The sequence below is a fragment of the Agrilus planipennis genome, unplaced genomic scaffold, assembly GCF_000699045.2.
Source record: "Agrilus planipennis isolate EAB-ADULT unplaced genomic scaffold, Apla_2.0 scaffold11, whole genome shotgun sequence".
Classification (NCBI taxonomy): Eukaryota; Metazoa; Arthropoda; class Insecta; order Coleoptera; family Buprestidae; genus Agrilus; species Agrilus planipennis.
Window position 1 is genome coordinate 1,375,425 of NW_020440736.1, and position 15,687 is coordinate 1,391,111.

The 15,687-nt window shown below is 32.1% G+C and overlaps 3 protein-coding genes and 1 long non-coding RNA gene across 5 annotated transcripts in view; 2 read left to right on the forward strand and 2 right to left on the reverse strand.

The window, feature by feature from the left end:
* LOC108733815 (carbonic anhydrase 2) overlaps window positions 1-8,859 on the forward strand; it is a 123,773-nt gene extending 114,914 nt beyond the window's left edge. For both annotated transcript variants that reach the window (XM_018465139.2, XM_018465138.1), the window contains 5 exons: window positions 64-228; window positions 2,421-2,559; window positions 5,276-5,381; window positions 7,800-8,027; window positions 8,344-8,859. In XM_018465139.2, the coding sequence (XP_018320641.1) occupies window positions 64-228; window positions 2,421-2,559; window positions 5,276-5,381; window positions 7,800-8,027; window positions 8,344-8,595 (890 nt within the window). In that variant the 3' untranslated portion in view covers window positions 8,596-8,859. The remainder of the gene's footprint in view (window positions 1-63; window positions 229-2,420; window positions 2,560-5,275; window positions 5,382-7,799; window positions 8,028-8,343) is intronic.
* A 561-nt stretch (window positions 8,860-9,420) lies between these two features.
* On the reverse strand, window positions 9,421-10,258 carry LOC108733769 (coiled-coil domain-containing protein 12). The gene is made up of 2 exons (XM_018465068.1): window positions 9,940-10,258; window positions 9,421-9,816 (listed from the first exon to the last, which is right to left on the reverse strand). Exons 1-2 carry the CDS (start codon window positions 10,080-10,082, stop codon window positions 9,495-9,497), a joined length of 465 nt encoding a protein of 154 aa, XP_018320570.1. The 5' UTR covers window positions 10,083-10,258; the 3' UTR covers window positions 9,421-9,494.
* A 407-nt stretch (window positions 10,259-10,665) lies between these two features.
* LOC108733775 lies at window positions 10,666-14,908 on the forward strand. Its single transcript, XR_001937279.2, has 3 exons — window positions 10,666-10,724; window positions 10,800-11,076; window positions 14,805-14,908. It is a non-coding gene; the product is annotated as an uncharacterized LOC108733775 (long non-coding RNA).
* Window positions 13,081-13,918, reverse strand: LOC112906132 (coiled-coil domain-containing protein 12-like). Its single transcript, XM_025979820.1, has 2 exons — window positions 13,600-13,918; window positions 13,081-13,476 (listed from the first exon to the last, which is right to left on the reverse strand). Exons 1-2 carry the CDS (start codon window positions 13,740-13,742, stop codon window positions 13,155-13,157), a joined length of 465 nt encoding a protein of 154 aa, XP_025835605.1. The 5' UTR covers window positions 13,743-13,918; the 3' UTR covers window positions 13,081-13,154.
* Window positions 14,909-15,687: the final 779 nt, after the last annotated feature.

Here is a 15,687-nt window from a genome sequence, read left to right on the forward strand (position 1 = left end):
ATTCTGTTAATGAAATCAAAGCTGAGGTACAATGTACAATCTGATCCCACGATATATTTTAAGGACCAAATCACTGGGGTGAATGGTATCACCAATGTGTAGGAAAACATCAAAGTCCTATAAATATTGTGGAACATGACGTTGAAATCGTTGAGTTACCTAAACTTCGGTTTGTCAATTTTGATTTGAAAATTGAAGAAGTCGAATTACATAATAATGGGCATACAGGTAATACACGATTTTTTTTTATTTTCTTCAAGGACCTGTCATTAATTCGTTTATTGAGTGCCAACGTCATTAAACATTTACCTACCGCTGGAAGCACGAAATAATTTCTTTGATTTTTATTTGATTCGAGTTTGTTTACGTTTTGTCAATAACTGAAAGAAGTTTTCTTATAAATTTGTAAGGAGCATGTGGAATATTCCCATTATTATATTCCCATTACCTACGTATGTATCTGTTTTCTATATTTACGTCTTGGAGGCCTAAGGCCCCAATTTAAGAAATGAAGAATAATTCTTTTGTCAGGTGTCACAACCGTGAATAGACGATAAAAAAGGGATTCCGCCCACCACAGGGTATACAGGTTAATGCGGATTAGGAAGCTAAAACCGGAGATAGATTTTGAAATATCCTAACCTCTAATGCCCAAAAATTTTATTTTTGGTCTTCTTCTGAGCGTGAAATAAATTGATAAAATCACCAAAAAAAATACTCATCTTCCACTTATCTTTTATCGCAAATAAGAATCTCACTTTAGAGTTACCCAATGCATTAATATTCTATAGAAACGAGATTTTCAGCTAATTTTTCATTTTTTCCTTGATTCCCACCATTTAGTGAATTTGAATAATCTTACGCTAAAGTGATTCTCCAGAGTTCAAGTTACTTATTATAAAAGTTTGAAATTTCTGGTAGCTTTTTTTCTGTTAATAAAAATAAATTTAATCTGTTCGGTTAACGAATCTCCATAAAATGACGTGTAAAATTACAATTTTTTAAAATTTCAATAACTTTTTAACGGTTTAGTGAATCGATTTGTAATTTTTACAGGAGTGTTAGAATTGAATGAGGAACGTTCTTCCAAATTTTTATTTGTCTCGTAGCATTTTGACATACCTCCCAAACATCCTTAAAATATTAGAATGCGTTAGATAGAACAATGTCTCTTTTAAGCTTCTAGCCAATACCTCCAACGTTTGATTGCATACAGAGTACATAAACATAAGCACCATTTTTTTTCTAGGAATAAATTCTTAATATAACTATAAGAAGGCATTCTAAACGAAACAATAAACTTTATTACAATTTTCACCGCGTCATTGTTGAACAATGTGAGATACATACGTATACCTATATTAAGTACTTGTATGAATTTAGAACAAAAAGTTATACCATGTTCTGACCATTAAGTGAATAGTTGTGCCAGTTATAAAATTGTTGTCGTAACTCTTGCAAGTGATGTATGATAAGTATGTAGGCATAAACTATTTATGACACTTTTATTCGATTTCGTCTTTTTTTTATCATTTAACTTTAAGCAATTTCAATAAATAGCATACAGTCAAGGATACAGTTCTTTTAAGATTATCATCAGATGATTTTTATCGGGGGGTGGGGGGGTGGCTAGTAGAATATCATCAGATGATTCTTATCAGGGTAGGGGGAGGGGGTGTGGCTAGTAGAAATAGTCTTCCATATGTTTTTCTTTATTTCGAAATTTATTGTGTTAGATAAAGGTGATGCACATCAACAAAGTTGTAGAGAATAAAATCCCAACACAGGAAGATCTGAATCAACCAAATGACTAAATCGATTGAATGATTTAAGAATTATTGTAAATAATGTTCCCAAATGGTCACTTTTTATAATTAGTAATTCAGTAGCAAAATGATAAAATAGTTGGCTACCCGTAAACAGTTGATTTATCCAAATTAAATGTTATTTACTTAACTAGAAAGAAGTAGTAGATTTTTTGCTTATAAACAGTAGCAATCATTTTGTTGGAGTTTTGGGTTTTACCTATTAGTGTTTTTTTTTACTGACTTATCTTAATGACGTGATGATCACGTGTAAATGATCTCATTGTGTACTTCTTAAAAATTTTTTCTTGTCTTGGTTTTTTACTATTTGAAGTCCATTCTCTTATTTCTATATTTGCTCTACAAACTGTTACTTCTTACATACGGTGAACTGTGTAATAGCAAAAAATGTATTCAAGCACATTATGCAATTTAATCCGTATTTATAAAAAAAAATGCAAAAATCAAACTGACGAAGAAATATTATAGTTAATTTAGTTTGTTTTGTTGCGAACAAACGAATCATTATTTTAAGAAATTCAGTTTCCAAAAAACATCGAATAATTTAAAGATGAGGTTATCAAAATCTAGGATTTCAGACTATTTCTTTTTTAGTCGTTTTGCTTATTAGACACGGTCCTTTACCAATAATACTTGGAGGTCCGTTGACTGGAAAATACCAGTTTGCTCAGTTACATTTTCATTGGGGACAAAACGACGCCGAAGGATCGGAAAATAGAATCAACAATGGAAGGTAAATTTTCGTTTCATAATGTTTTTTTATTAATTAAAGTCAAAAGCTCATTATTCTCATTTAAGTCCCTCATTCATGTTACAAGTGTTGCCACCAAATGGTGTATGACCATTTGAGGAAAACCAATCGTCATCATCATCACCGTAAGCTTTTTTTACCTTGAGTCCATCTTTAAAAGTTCTGTGTTCTCTTTCTCTTTCTAAATCCTCTTCATTTTTAACCTTTTCAACATCCTTAAGCCAAAAATACATAGGAAGACAAATTTTCCCTCTCTGTTTCCATGTATGGGGCAAATTTTTTATAATGATTTTCGTCTCTAAGCTAAGATTTACAGAATAATTATGCGTAACTTTTAAGTTGATACCTATCTCATTTTGTTCAGTAGTTTGAAATCTTTGATGACAGACATACGGTTGGATTTTCTATTATTTTGAAACAACATCTGCATTGAAAGGGCATAACTGGTGTAATTCCTAAGTAGGTTACATTGAGTAAGTGAAAAAAAAAACAAAATGAAGAGCCAACTTGATGAATGCAATACAGTCGAAAGTCTAGGTCTAGGTCAAGTTCAGGTGTGTTAATAACGAACTGTGTACCGCGTTATGTAGTTCACAGTCTGATTCTAATCGGCCTTGCGTGTTATAAAATCAGTCCCGTATATCAATTATCGGTGCTACCAATGGCTTCAGTGATGATGAACTTGAAATCTAAACGATTTTTATGTCCTTCGATGTGTTTAATGGATTTTTTAACCAATAATAACAAGTTTCGCCTAAAAACAAAATATGTATTACGAAATTCCTCTTTGAGAGACGTAACGATAATTTTTACATCTCGATATTGTTTAATTAATTTCCACAAATAGAATTTTAAAATAGACATGATTTTTTATATACTAGAGATGAATTGCGAACAGAACATCAGATACTCCATTACTACATAGAGGAGTTAAAAGGAGTAGAGGAAGACTTACATTACATTACTGTTCGCAAATAGTTAAGAATGTGGGATGTTCTAGTTTTAGGGAAATGTGAAGATTAGCTCAGGAATACGGTGGTTCCGGCATTTTTGGTGTGTTATTTTTGGTTAAAAATTCGCGTACAACCAAAGATGTGTGAACAGGGGCATTAGACAATTTTTGTTCTTCCACAAATCCGGGCGTTTGTAATCGAAGAAAACTAAGCAAAACCTTCACATTCGACCTAACTTGGCGCGCTTTTTTCGGTCTTGGCTGGTGCGGCAGCTTCCCTTGGGATTATTGAGCTTTGGTTTCCACGTCATAACCATAAACCCATGATTCGTCACCAGTTATGACCTTCAGGAGCAAATTTGGGTCGTCGCGGACTGAGTCCAATACCTAGGAGGTATGGGGATGCTGTTTTTAGTCAAAACTGAGCAATTTTGATACGAATTTCGCGGCGACCCGTCTCATGTCCAAATCATTAGTAAAAATCGAATGGCAAGAGTCAATCGATATCTTAAGGTCTTCAGCAACTTCTCTAACGGTGATTCGATGATTGGCCAATACTATTTTCTTCACTTCATTAATGTTTTCGTCTATTGTTGACGTGTTTGTACGCTCGGAACGTTCTTCGTGGTTCACATCTTCTCGGCCTTCTGAGAACATTTTGTACCACCGATAAACGTTGCTTCGGTCCAAGGTAGCTTCACCATATGCCACAGTCAACATTCGGAATTCATCGGCGCACTTAATTTTGTTTTTCACACAGAATTTGATACAGATTGTTTGATCCGTTTATTAGAATAAGCAAAAATCGAAGACGAGCCAAAACACGTACAAGGAAAGAAGGTCTCAAAAATTTCCTGAATCGCCCATGCTATCATCTGCTTTATATCCCTTCTACTGCTTCCGTCTTGACTTTTTAGATACCTTAAATCAGTCACTTCTTCTAATTTTTCGTCTCCCATCTTTACATTCGTCCTTCCTTACTTTTTCTTCCCTTACAAACCAGTATTTTTGTTTTACTTTTATTTATTATCATACAATAATGTTTTGTCAATACCTCCTCCATTTTATTTAAAGCTATCTCTAACTCCTCCTTGCTAGATGCTGCTGTATCATCTGCAAATCTAAGGATACTAGTTTCTTGCCCCTCTATATCTATCGCGTCTTCGATGTATAGATTAAAAATTAGCAAAGTTTGAAATATTATTCAAGAAACACATTGTTCTATCGTGGAACACTACACTTTTACCAACCCTAAACTATCAGCTACCAAATGCTTTTATTATGGGGTTGCCAGCACTGTACTGTACAAATGGTGGCATATTCACATGTTGCATTAATCTTAAGACACCCTTTATAAGTAATAAAGTAGTATAAGTACAACAAATGCATTTCAAACCCTTTGAGGGGCGTTAAAAAGATTTTGTGAGTTCAGTTAGTCCAGGAGAGTAAGAGATATTCCTAGATAGCCGGAGTTGAAAAAACATGTTTCATTCGTTCACCAAATTATGTATTTTCGCTAGTACAACATAAAAAAAAATACAGACAGGGAAAACATTCAGTGAACGTTTTGCCTTACCTGTATAAGGTAATTTAGTAAACTCCAAAAAAGTTGAACAAACAGAATAGCTCAAAACCCCAACGCCAAAACACGACACTGTAGTTGTCTTCTGTTTGTTCTACAACAACCGCCAAAGTTTTTCCAATCTTCATATTTCCAAAAAAGTTTTTTTTTATGTTCTGCTTTAGCTTTCCAATGGAGTTACACGTGGTATTTTTTAAAGCTTCTTATGGATCATTTAAGGAAGCCACTGAACATCCCGATGGTCTAACTGTATTGTCTTTTCTATATTCTGTAAGTATTATTAGCTAATACAAAAAAGATCCCTTAGCGTCAGTAATGGCTAATAAAGAGGAACGCTGCATGTTCGTTTGCCTGAACGTAAATTCACGTGTTTATATAAATTGAGATGAGGACAGCTGTCAAGAATTTCTTAACAATTTATAAGTTAAAAATATAAATATAAAGCACCTTCTAAGTGTACTCAAAATTTTGGTTTCGCCTTTTTGATGTGCATCTTGATTTCCTAAACGCTAGACAAATTTATTTTTCGTTGTGAAACAATTTCCTTAGTTATTTTTCGTTTCGTTCAAATGTTTTTTTTTTCTTTATTTTAAAAAGTTTTTTGAGGTCATTTTAAATTTTAAACAATCGACGGATGAGTTACATTACACGATTGTTTAATTATTTATTGTCTTATTTGTACGCATAATGTATTACAATTTTATACGCACACGTACAAGACATTTTAGATGATTAAATTTAGCAAGTCAGAATTCTTCGCAGCAAAAATGCCAATGTAAATTAAACTAAAAAGGTAAAAATGGAAAATAAAACAAAGCCGAAATTGTGATGATTAGACTAAAAATGAATAATTTTGTGCACGATTAACTTCATGTGTAGTTATTCTCAATCACACAATAGCCAATCTTAGAAATACTATGACATTGTTAGTTACTTAATGGTGGATTAATATGCAATATTAATTTGAAATCATTTTTTCGATTTTTATTTACCCACTATAAACTACCTCAAATTAATGAGGGAAAAATTGTTGCTGTTGTCACACCCCCGCCGGGAATCGAACCCTGGACCTTTGGCAGAATGCATAACATTGGTGCGTAAAGCCAAAGGTCCCGGGTTCGATTCCCGGCGGAGGTGTGACAACAGCAACAATTTTTCTCTCATTAATTTGAGGTAGCGTGTAGTGGGTAAATAAAAAATCGATAAAATGATTTCAAATTAATATAGCCAATCTTAGGATTCCATGCATACGTTTTCAAAAAAGAAAATGAAACTGAAAATCTTATATAACGCGTAATTTTAAATTTTTACAAGAAATACATGGTAACATAACAGGAGGGCAGTTGCAAGGCTCCGTGAGTTGGAGATCCGATGCAAGGTGCATCGCTTTCATCACCTTCTGTATCCGAATCTGAGTGAACCACTGTAAAGAGCGAAATTATGTTCGTTCAAATTTGAAAAATGGTTAAGAAGAAGTCGAAATTACGAATCATTTTCTTCAGTTTCGCAAAAACCTATTTTCCTCAAAACTCATGTTACTTTACGACATTTGTGCCGTGCTTCTATGTCGTAAAAACTAAAATTGACTTGAACTACTGCAAAGAGCAAAATAGTGAGCTTCCAAATTTTAAAGTCAAAATCTCTTTCTTCAATTACACGAAAATCTATTTCCGTCAGAACATATATCACCTTACAACACCCTGACGTGCTATTATATCTTAAAAATTAAAATTGGCTTGAACCACAGTAATGAGCAAAATTTTGCGCTTCCAAATTTGAAAGAAGCCTATAAATCTTCGATTTTGCAAAAACCCATTTTCGTCAAAACAAATGCCACCTCACGACACTGCCGCATTTATATATTATAGAAACTAAAATTGACTTGAATCATGCAAAGATCAAAGTTTTGAACTTCCAAATTTCAAAGGAGTCAAAATAATGAATCTCTTCCTTAGATTATGTAAAAACCTATTTTCGTCAAAATATCACCTTGACGTGCTTTTATATCATACAAATTAGAATTGGCTTGAACCACTGCAAAAAGCAAAATTTCGTTCGAAGAAGAAGTCGAAATTACGAATAATTTTCTTCAGTTTCGCAAAAACATATTTTTCTCAAAACACATGTCACTGTACAACACCTTATGCCGTAATACCAATGGTGCGTAAAGCCAAAGGTCCCGGGTTCGATTCCCAGTGTGACAACAGCAACAATTTTTCCCTCATTAATTTGAGGTTGTTTGTAGTGGGTAAATAAAAAATCGAAAAAATGATTTCAAATTAATATTGCATATTAATCCACTATTAAGTAACTAACAGTGTCATAGGATTTCATATATTTAATCTTATGTCGTGCTTTTATATCATAGAAATTAAAATTAATCACTGTAATGAACGAAATTTTGCCCATCCGAATTTGAAAATTGATAAAGAGGAGCCGAAATTATTGAATCATTTTGCAAAAACACATTTTCGCGAAAACACAGCACACGTCAATTTACAACACCCCGTTCCGCGCTTACATTTAAGTTTTTCTTTCGAATTTCTTCAATTTTTTTCCAAAATACGTAACACTTAAGGAAAATCATAAATAAATAAACATCAAGTGCAGCTTTTTCTTTTGCTTGTTTTATAGCCATAACACAATTTAGAATCATATTAGATATTAGTAATAAATTTTTGGATTTAGACATCAAGACAATCAAATCCCACTTACGACAAGTTTGTACAAATGCTACCAATGGTCGAAAAGCCAAAATCAAGTACAATTATAACAAATTTTCCAACTTTTGACGATCTTACACTGACAGACAGGGACGCCTATTTTACATATGGAGGCTCTCTAACGACACCTCCATGTTCTGAAGTGGTCACGTGGATAGAATTTAAAAAAACGATACCTTTATCGCATAATCAGGTAGGTAAAAACGTGTAAAATTTGTGTTAATTTATGTTAATAGAACACTATTATTTTTTGTAACGTTTCGCAACCAATTGTTTCTTCTTTGTACGATTTTAATATATGCGTATGCACTAACTTCGTCAATCTTTTGTAAATGATAATTTATTGCTTCACAACTTATCAATCTTTATGTCTACATTTTGTAACAGGCTGCGACTCGCATAAATCTAAGTTAATTTCTTTCCTACCTTTGATCTGCATGTTTCATGATCCCTCTCAGATTTAGTAGGTGTTTGTTTGTTTTTTTTTTAAGATTCAATACCCTTTTTAGATTCAGTATTTTAGACAGCTAAACGATCATAATGGTAAATTATTACACAATTTTCGACCAGTACAACCCCTATATGGTAGAACTATAAGACTAAGTATATCTCCAGAATGGAACACATTATTCAGTGATGTGGAAAAAAACAATAAAGCAACCCCTAGAAATGATGGAATGGGTATTAAAATTCGAAACTTTTCAATATACAAGATTGCAGTTTTCGCTGTGTTTGTAATAATATCAAGAATTGTTTCATAGAAAAGTTAAGAGTTAAAGAAAGGAGTAATTGTACGAATGGTTGGACTCCCTCTTGAATTTGGAAGAAAAGTAGATCTCCTCCACCCGGTAATTCGCTCATCAAGATAATTTCCATTTCTAGTTTTCACATTCACCCTAAATGCTTCGACGTCTCTGTCCTCGCTTAAAAACACTTCCTTATCCCTAAATCAAAGGGGAAGTCCCACTGTACAATTACCAAGAAAGGATCTCAAAGGAAAACAAAAAAAAATATTTGCCATATCATACATTATATGTATGCTTATTGAATTGTTAGTGGTATAATTTAGATAGGATCTGTTTATAAAATGTTACCATTAATGTTGCTAGAATAGTATTTAAATCTATGTACATATTATATTGTCGTTAATATGAACAGATATATTATATATAAATAGCAAGTCTTGTAAAACTGTACATATCAAGGATGAAAATGAATAAAATTAAAGATAATTAACAAACTTGTAAAGTAAAATAGGAAAGTCTAGACTGGTTTATAAGTAAAGCAGACCTTTTATTGTTGTAAATTGGGAAACTAAAGTCGAATTTGCTTAGACTGGTTCAAAAAGAATTGACTACTAGAATACCCTTTTTTAGTAAAAGATAAATTTGCTAAATAAATGGAAAATGATAAATGACTTTCTGAAACCCTCAATGCTAAATATTAGTATAGAATAAGGGCTCAAATTACATCAGGCATCTTATTTCCTTATTTTACTATTATTAAACATGTAACAAAACAAAAACTGTGAACGTTTTGAATTAAGTCTCGTTTAGATACCGTTCTTGTATATAGTAATAAAAATGTAAATATTTAAAGGTACTTTATTAAAAAAACTATTCCTTACAAAAACATATATTACTTCTTATGTCTACAAAAATTACTCGGGTTGCGCAGGTTCTGAAGTTGCAATAGTTGCTAAATCAGCTTGTCTTTTTTTTAAACGTTCTCTTATCAGTTCTGCTATAGCTTTTTGAGTTCTTCTTTCTAGTTTTTCCAATTTTTTTGCCACATCTCGTTTTAAATCCCAGTCAGGTTTTCTAGGAGCTAAACTAGTAATGTCAAGTTCATCTATAACAACTTTTGCATTTGAAGACTGTAATTGTTCTTTAATTTCATCCTCCACAGAGTCAGGAACTATCAGGGGAAGTGCATTTTTTTGTAGTTCTTCGTCTTGAGGTTTGTAGCTTCTAAATTTCGGCCTGAAAAGAAATTTGTGTAAAAATATAACTGTGTTTTAGCTTTAAGTTTTCTAAACTATATTGGAAAAACACACTTTAAAACAATACATGGACTTTGTAAATGAATGGAAGTAAATTACTGACTTTGGTAAATTTAAAAATTGTCCTTCTGATTGTTTGTCATTGTTATTTTCACTTTCTCGTTTTCTTTTTAGTGCTTTTAATCGTTCCTTTCTCTTTAAAGCTTCTTCTTGAAGAGTACTTAGCTGACCTTCAGACATTGTCATTACTATCTTTTTAGAAAAACACAGTTAAATGTTGCTTCAAAAGGGTGATCTTAGTTCCGGAGAGGATAAGTACTCAAAATTTTAAGCTACACATATTTTTATTCAAATACTTTCTTAAAACGTCAACCTAACCACGATAAATTGTTTGAGTTTAGAGCTAGTAGTCCTTATGTCCATAGACACACATGACTTGTAAGATATATTTCAACTACTACCATGAGTTGGAAGAACTACAATTTTTTTTTGGCAAATTAACAAAAGGTAATTTAATCCAACAAAACCATTTATTTATACGCTCTTTTAACGAAATTATAGATGTTTCAGTTATTAATAGTACCGCTATATACTCACATAGACAAAAAGTGACGGTTGAACTGTTTGAATACAATCTAGACACTACTTGATTGGAGTTTTATACGTCTAATACTTATCTATGGTTTGTAGTATGCTCAGTGAATTCTAAATACTCTATTGTTAGTTAACATTTCCTTGAGTGATTTTGCTATATTTCATTTGAATGTGTATCTATTATCCGCTTTATAAATTGATGTCGTGTTATTTGACATTTTTCTATGTCGTGATCTATGGTTGCGATGTAAAATGGCGTGGAAGTAACACTTATCATGTTTTACTTACTTTTTGGTGCGTTTTTAGTTATGTTAAAGGTGTTTCTTAATTAATAGTGTAATTAATATGTCTTTTTGTCTATTTCTGCAGGTTGTCGAACTAATGAGAGAGAATTAATGTTCAGTTTGGTCCTACTGAAACAGCCAATAGCTACATGTACGTCTTTCTTGGTCTATATCTTGATTTGATGTTTTCGTCTGCACCTTGCAACATTATGCAGTTAATTTTCAACCGATGAGTGAGAGCAATTGGAGCTTTATTTGAATTCCTCGGTAAAAACAAATTTTTTACTATGGTGTTCCTTGTGGATTTGGTTTGCTTTCCACACCTGCAAACTTTGGAACGTTACAGTCTACAATTAATTAAGGTGAGAATACTTGATACATTTAATTTTAATTGGTCTTTATTAATCTGTTACCATCGTATCTGTTTCAGATCGACGCTGGAGAAGACAAACAAAACCCCGTAGTTAAAATAGATCTTTTATACTGCATGCTCTATCTGATAGTAATAATTCTTTTAGTCCAAATTCAAATTAATTTTTTATTTTGTAGTTAATTTGAATTAGTTTTTATTTTGCACGCTTATTTTTGTTCATTTTATTTGAAGTAATTGTTGATTGTAGATGTTTTTATTTTTTTTTGTATGTAGTAGTAGTGTAGTAGTAGAAATAACACGTTTAGTAGTTGTAGTATAGTCTAACCTTGCTTACCTCTTCGCTTAGCTTACTGCATATTCTTCCTAATTTGCTTTGCATTTACCCTACGAGTTCTACATGATTCAACGTTTCGTTATCGTGTGTGTTTCTTCTCACCCTTGTGGAATTAGGGAGGGCCTCCCCGAACGACTTCCCTTGGGCTTAGCTATTTAGTTGATCTTAAAAGTGTCTTATACACTTTTCGCGAGTCTACTCTAGCGTTACTTCCTTTCAGACAGGGTACAGTGGGTTATCTGGAATAGGAGCAATAGGCGACTGCCCAGCTTGCCTTGGCGAAATCTGTCCGATCTTCTCTACCAAAGCTATTAGTATTTGTCGTTAGTCCTTGTAATTGCACTATTTGCTTTCAGATAATGAGGTAATTCCTAAGAAGAACGAAGACATCGTATTTTTTGCTTACTTTTGGTATTTCCTTTGAAATTTCATTTGTTTTCTTGTATTTCTCTTTCAGGTATTTTTTCCATGTAATTTCATTTGTTTTCTTGTCTTTTTCTTACAGGTATTTTGTTTTTTACTCTGAAAACTGTTTTATTAACATAATGTAAACTAGTAATAATAGGTAAAGCTTTTCTAAATTGATTTTTGTCATAATTGTTGCTACCAAATTAAATATTATTTATTTATTTATGTATCAGATTAGATCACTTGTTAAAACTTACTAAACTTTCATAAATTTTGTTCATTTTGGAGGATAGGGTGGCTATAAGGGGAGATGTGGAGGCCACAAAGAGTTAGGGAGCATTTTTCTTCCAAATATTGTGTTTAAATGTTAATAAAACAGTTTATGGATTTTTAATGAATTACAAATAATTGGAAACGTTAAGAAATTGTTAATGTAACTTATTCCTTAATTAAAAATACTGTTTTTTCAACAAATAAAAGTGTATCGACTTGTCTGTTAATAAAATTAGTACTTGACAATCTATAAATGTTGTTTTTATTACAAATAGTATTAATTTAAAAGTAATTTTTCATAAAAGAAATGTTGGTTAAACTGTAAAGAATCTGAAGTAGAAAAATACAAAATAAGTTTTCGTTTCATTTACTTAATAGAAACACCATCTTTTGCTAAGAAAGATAATCCACAATTAAATCCTGGAAATTACTTTAATTTTGTTACCAACAAATGCCCTCTTGCGCTTAGGAGCTGAACTGTTAAAAAATAAAGGAAAAACTGCTATATAAAGTGGATCCCGCGCTAAAAGCCCGAGCTTAAAAAAAGACCTTATTCCACTTATGCTCTCCTAATACAAATTTTCAAATTTAACATAATTTTCAGTTTTGCGTCATATACGAGGGCTGGTCAGAAAGTAATGGAGTAACCAAATTTTCCGAATTTAAAAAAGACCTTGTTCGACTTATGCTCTCCTANATTGGGAAACTAAAGTCGAATTTGCTTAGACTGGTTCAAAAAGAATTGACTACTAGAATACCCTTTTTTAGTAAAAGATAAATTTGCTAAATAAATGGAAAATGATAAATGACTTTCTGAAACCCTCAATGCTAAATATTAGTATAGAATAAGGGCTCAAATTACATCAGGCATCTTATTTCCTTATTTTACTATTATTAAACATGTAACAAAACAAAAACTGTGAACGTTTTGAATTAAGTCTCGTTTAGATACCGTTCTTGTATATAGTAATAAAAATGTAAATATTTAAAGGTACTTTATTAAAAAAACTATTCCTTACAAAAACATATATTACTTCTTATGTCTACAAAAATTACTCGGGTTGCGCAGGTTCTGAAGTTGCAATAGTTGCTAAATCAGCTTGTCTTTTTTTTAAACGTTCTCTTATCAGTTCTGCTATAGCTTTTTGAGTTCTTCTTTCTAGTTTTTCCAATTTTTTTGCCACATCTCGTTTTAAATCCCAGTCAGGTTTTCTAGGAGCTAAACTAGTAATGTCAAGTTCATCTATAACAACTTTTGCATTTGAAGACTGTAATTGTTCTTTAATTTCATCCTCCACAGAGTCAGGAACTATCAGGGGAAGTGCATTTTTTTGTAGTTCTTCGTCTTGAGGTTTGTAGCTTCTAAATTTCGGCCTGAAAAGAAATTTGTGTAAAAATATAACTGTGTTTTAGCTTTAAGTTTTCTAAACTATATTGGAAAAACACACTTTAAAACAATACATGGACTTTGTAAATGAATGGAAGTAAATTACTGACTTTGGTAAATTTAAAAATTGTCCTTCTGATTGTTTGTCATTGTTATTTTCACTTTCTCGTTTTCTTTTTAGTGCTTTTAATCGTTCCTTTCTCTTTAAAGCTTCTTCTTGAAGAGTACTTAGCTGACCTTCAGACATTGTCATTACTATCTTTTTAGAAAAACACAGTTAAATGTTGCTTCAAAAGGGTGATCTTAGTTCCGGAGAGGATAAGTACTCAAAATTTTAAGCTACACATATTTTTATTCAAATACTTTCTTAAAACGTCAACCTAACCACGATAAATTGTTTGAGTTTAGAGCTAGTAGTCCTTATGTCCATAGACACACATGACTTGTAAGATATATTTCAACTACTACCATGAGTTGGAAGAACTACAATTTTTTTTTGGCAAATTAACAAAAGGTAATTTAATCCAACAAAACCATTTATTTATACGCTCTTTTAACGAAATTATAGATGTTTCAGTTATTAATAGTACCGCTATATACTCACATAGACAAAAAGTGACGGTTGAACTGTTTGAATACAATCTAGACACTACTTGATTGGAGTTTTATACGTCTAATACTTATCTATGGTTTGTAGTATGCTCAGTGAATTCTAAATACTCTATTGTTAGTTAACATTTCCTTGAGTGATTTTGCTATATTTCATTTGAATGTGTATCTATTATCCGCTTTATAAATTGATGTCGTGTTATTTGACATTTTTCTATGTCGTGATCTATGGTTGCGATGTAAAATGGCGTGGAAGTAACACTTATCATGTTTTACTTACTTTTTGGTGCGTTTTTAGTTATGTTAAAGGTGTTTCTTAATTAATAGTGTAATTAATATGTCTTTTTGTCTATTTCTGCAGGTTGTCGAACTAATGAGAGAGAATTAATGTTCAGTTTGGTCCTACTGAAACAGCCAATAGCTACATGTACGTCTTTCTTGGTCTATATCTTGATTTGATGTTTTCGTCTGCACCTTGCAACATTATGCAGTTAATTTTCAACCGATGAGTGAGAGCAATTGGAGCTTTATTTGAATTCCTCGGTAAAAACAAATTTTTTACTATGGTGTTCCTTGTGGATTTGGTTTGCTTTCCACACCTGCAAACTTTGGAACGTTACAGTCTACAATTAATTAAGGTGAGAATACTTGATACATTTAATTTTAATTGGTCTTTATTAATCTGTTACCATCGTATCTGTTTCAGATCGACGCTGGAGAAGACAAACAAAACCCCGTAGTTAAAATAGTTCTTTTATCTTGCATGCTCTATCTAATAGAAATAATTCATTTAGTCCAAATTCAAATAAATCTTTTATTTTGTAGTTTTTTGTAATTAATTTGAATTAGTTTTTATTTTGCATGCTTATATTTCTTCATTTTATTTAAAGTAATTGTTGATTGTAGATGTTTTTATTTTTTTTTGTATGTAGTAGTAGTGTAGTAGTAAAAATAACACGTTTAGTAGTTGTAGTATAGTCTAACCTTGCTTACCTCTTTGCTTAGCTTACTGCATATTCTTCCTAATTTGCTTTGCGTTTACCCTACGAGTTCTACATGATTCAACGTTTCGTTATCGTGTGTGTTTCTTCTCACCCTTGTGGAATTAGGGAGGGCCTCCCCGAACGACTTCCCTTNTCTAGTACCATCTGCAAAGCAGGGGTGTCTTTCCATGGCAGATTTTAAATTGCGGAAAAAGGACTCAACATTATGTTTGTTAAAAGCAGTGGCCCTGGCCAAGCTACAAACCTCTGGTTTTCTCAGGGAAATTTCAGGATATCTTTTTCTAAATGCACGAAGCCACTCACATCCAGCTATTTCTGAATGTATCCATGATTGCGGTATATTGTGGTTGTTTACTTTAGCCATTTGGTATTCAATGCGTCGACAATCTTTAGCAGTGAGACCGTAAAATAGTTCAGCACAATGTTCAATATATTTTACTAAGTCATCTTCTTCTTCTAATGTAAAAATTTTGTTGACTTCGTAGTGTGGTGTTAAACGTATTGGTTAACCAGCATTTTCATTGGATCTTTTCACATATAATCTGACTGTTGGGTAACTAAGTTGGCATTCTTTACCAGCCTTCC

Excerpts from the sequence above, each read along its gene's own strand:
- LOC108733769 (XM_018465068.1), bottom strand. The coding sequence starts at position 10,082 with ATGACAATGTCTGAAGGTCAGCTAAGTACTCTTCAAGAAGAAGCTTTA. Across the intron at positions 9,817-9,939 it reads CAATTTTTAAATTTACCAAA|GCCGAAATTTAGAAGCTACA; the intron begins GTCAGTAATTTA and ends ATTTCTTTTCAG.
- LOC112906132 (XM_025979820.1), bottom strand. The coding sequence starts at position 13,742 with ATGACAATGTCTGAAGGTCAGCTAAGTACTCTTCAAGAAGAAGCTTTA. Across the intron at positions 13,477-13,599 it reads CAATTTTTAAATTTACCAAA|GCCGAAATTTAGAAGCTACA; the intron begins GTCAGTAATTTA and ends ATTTCTTTTCAG.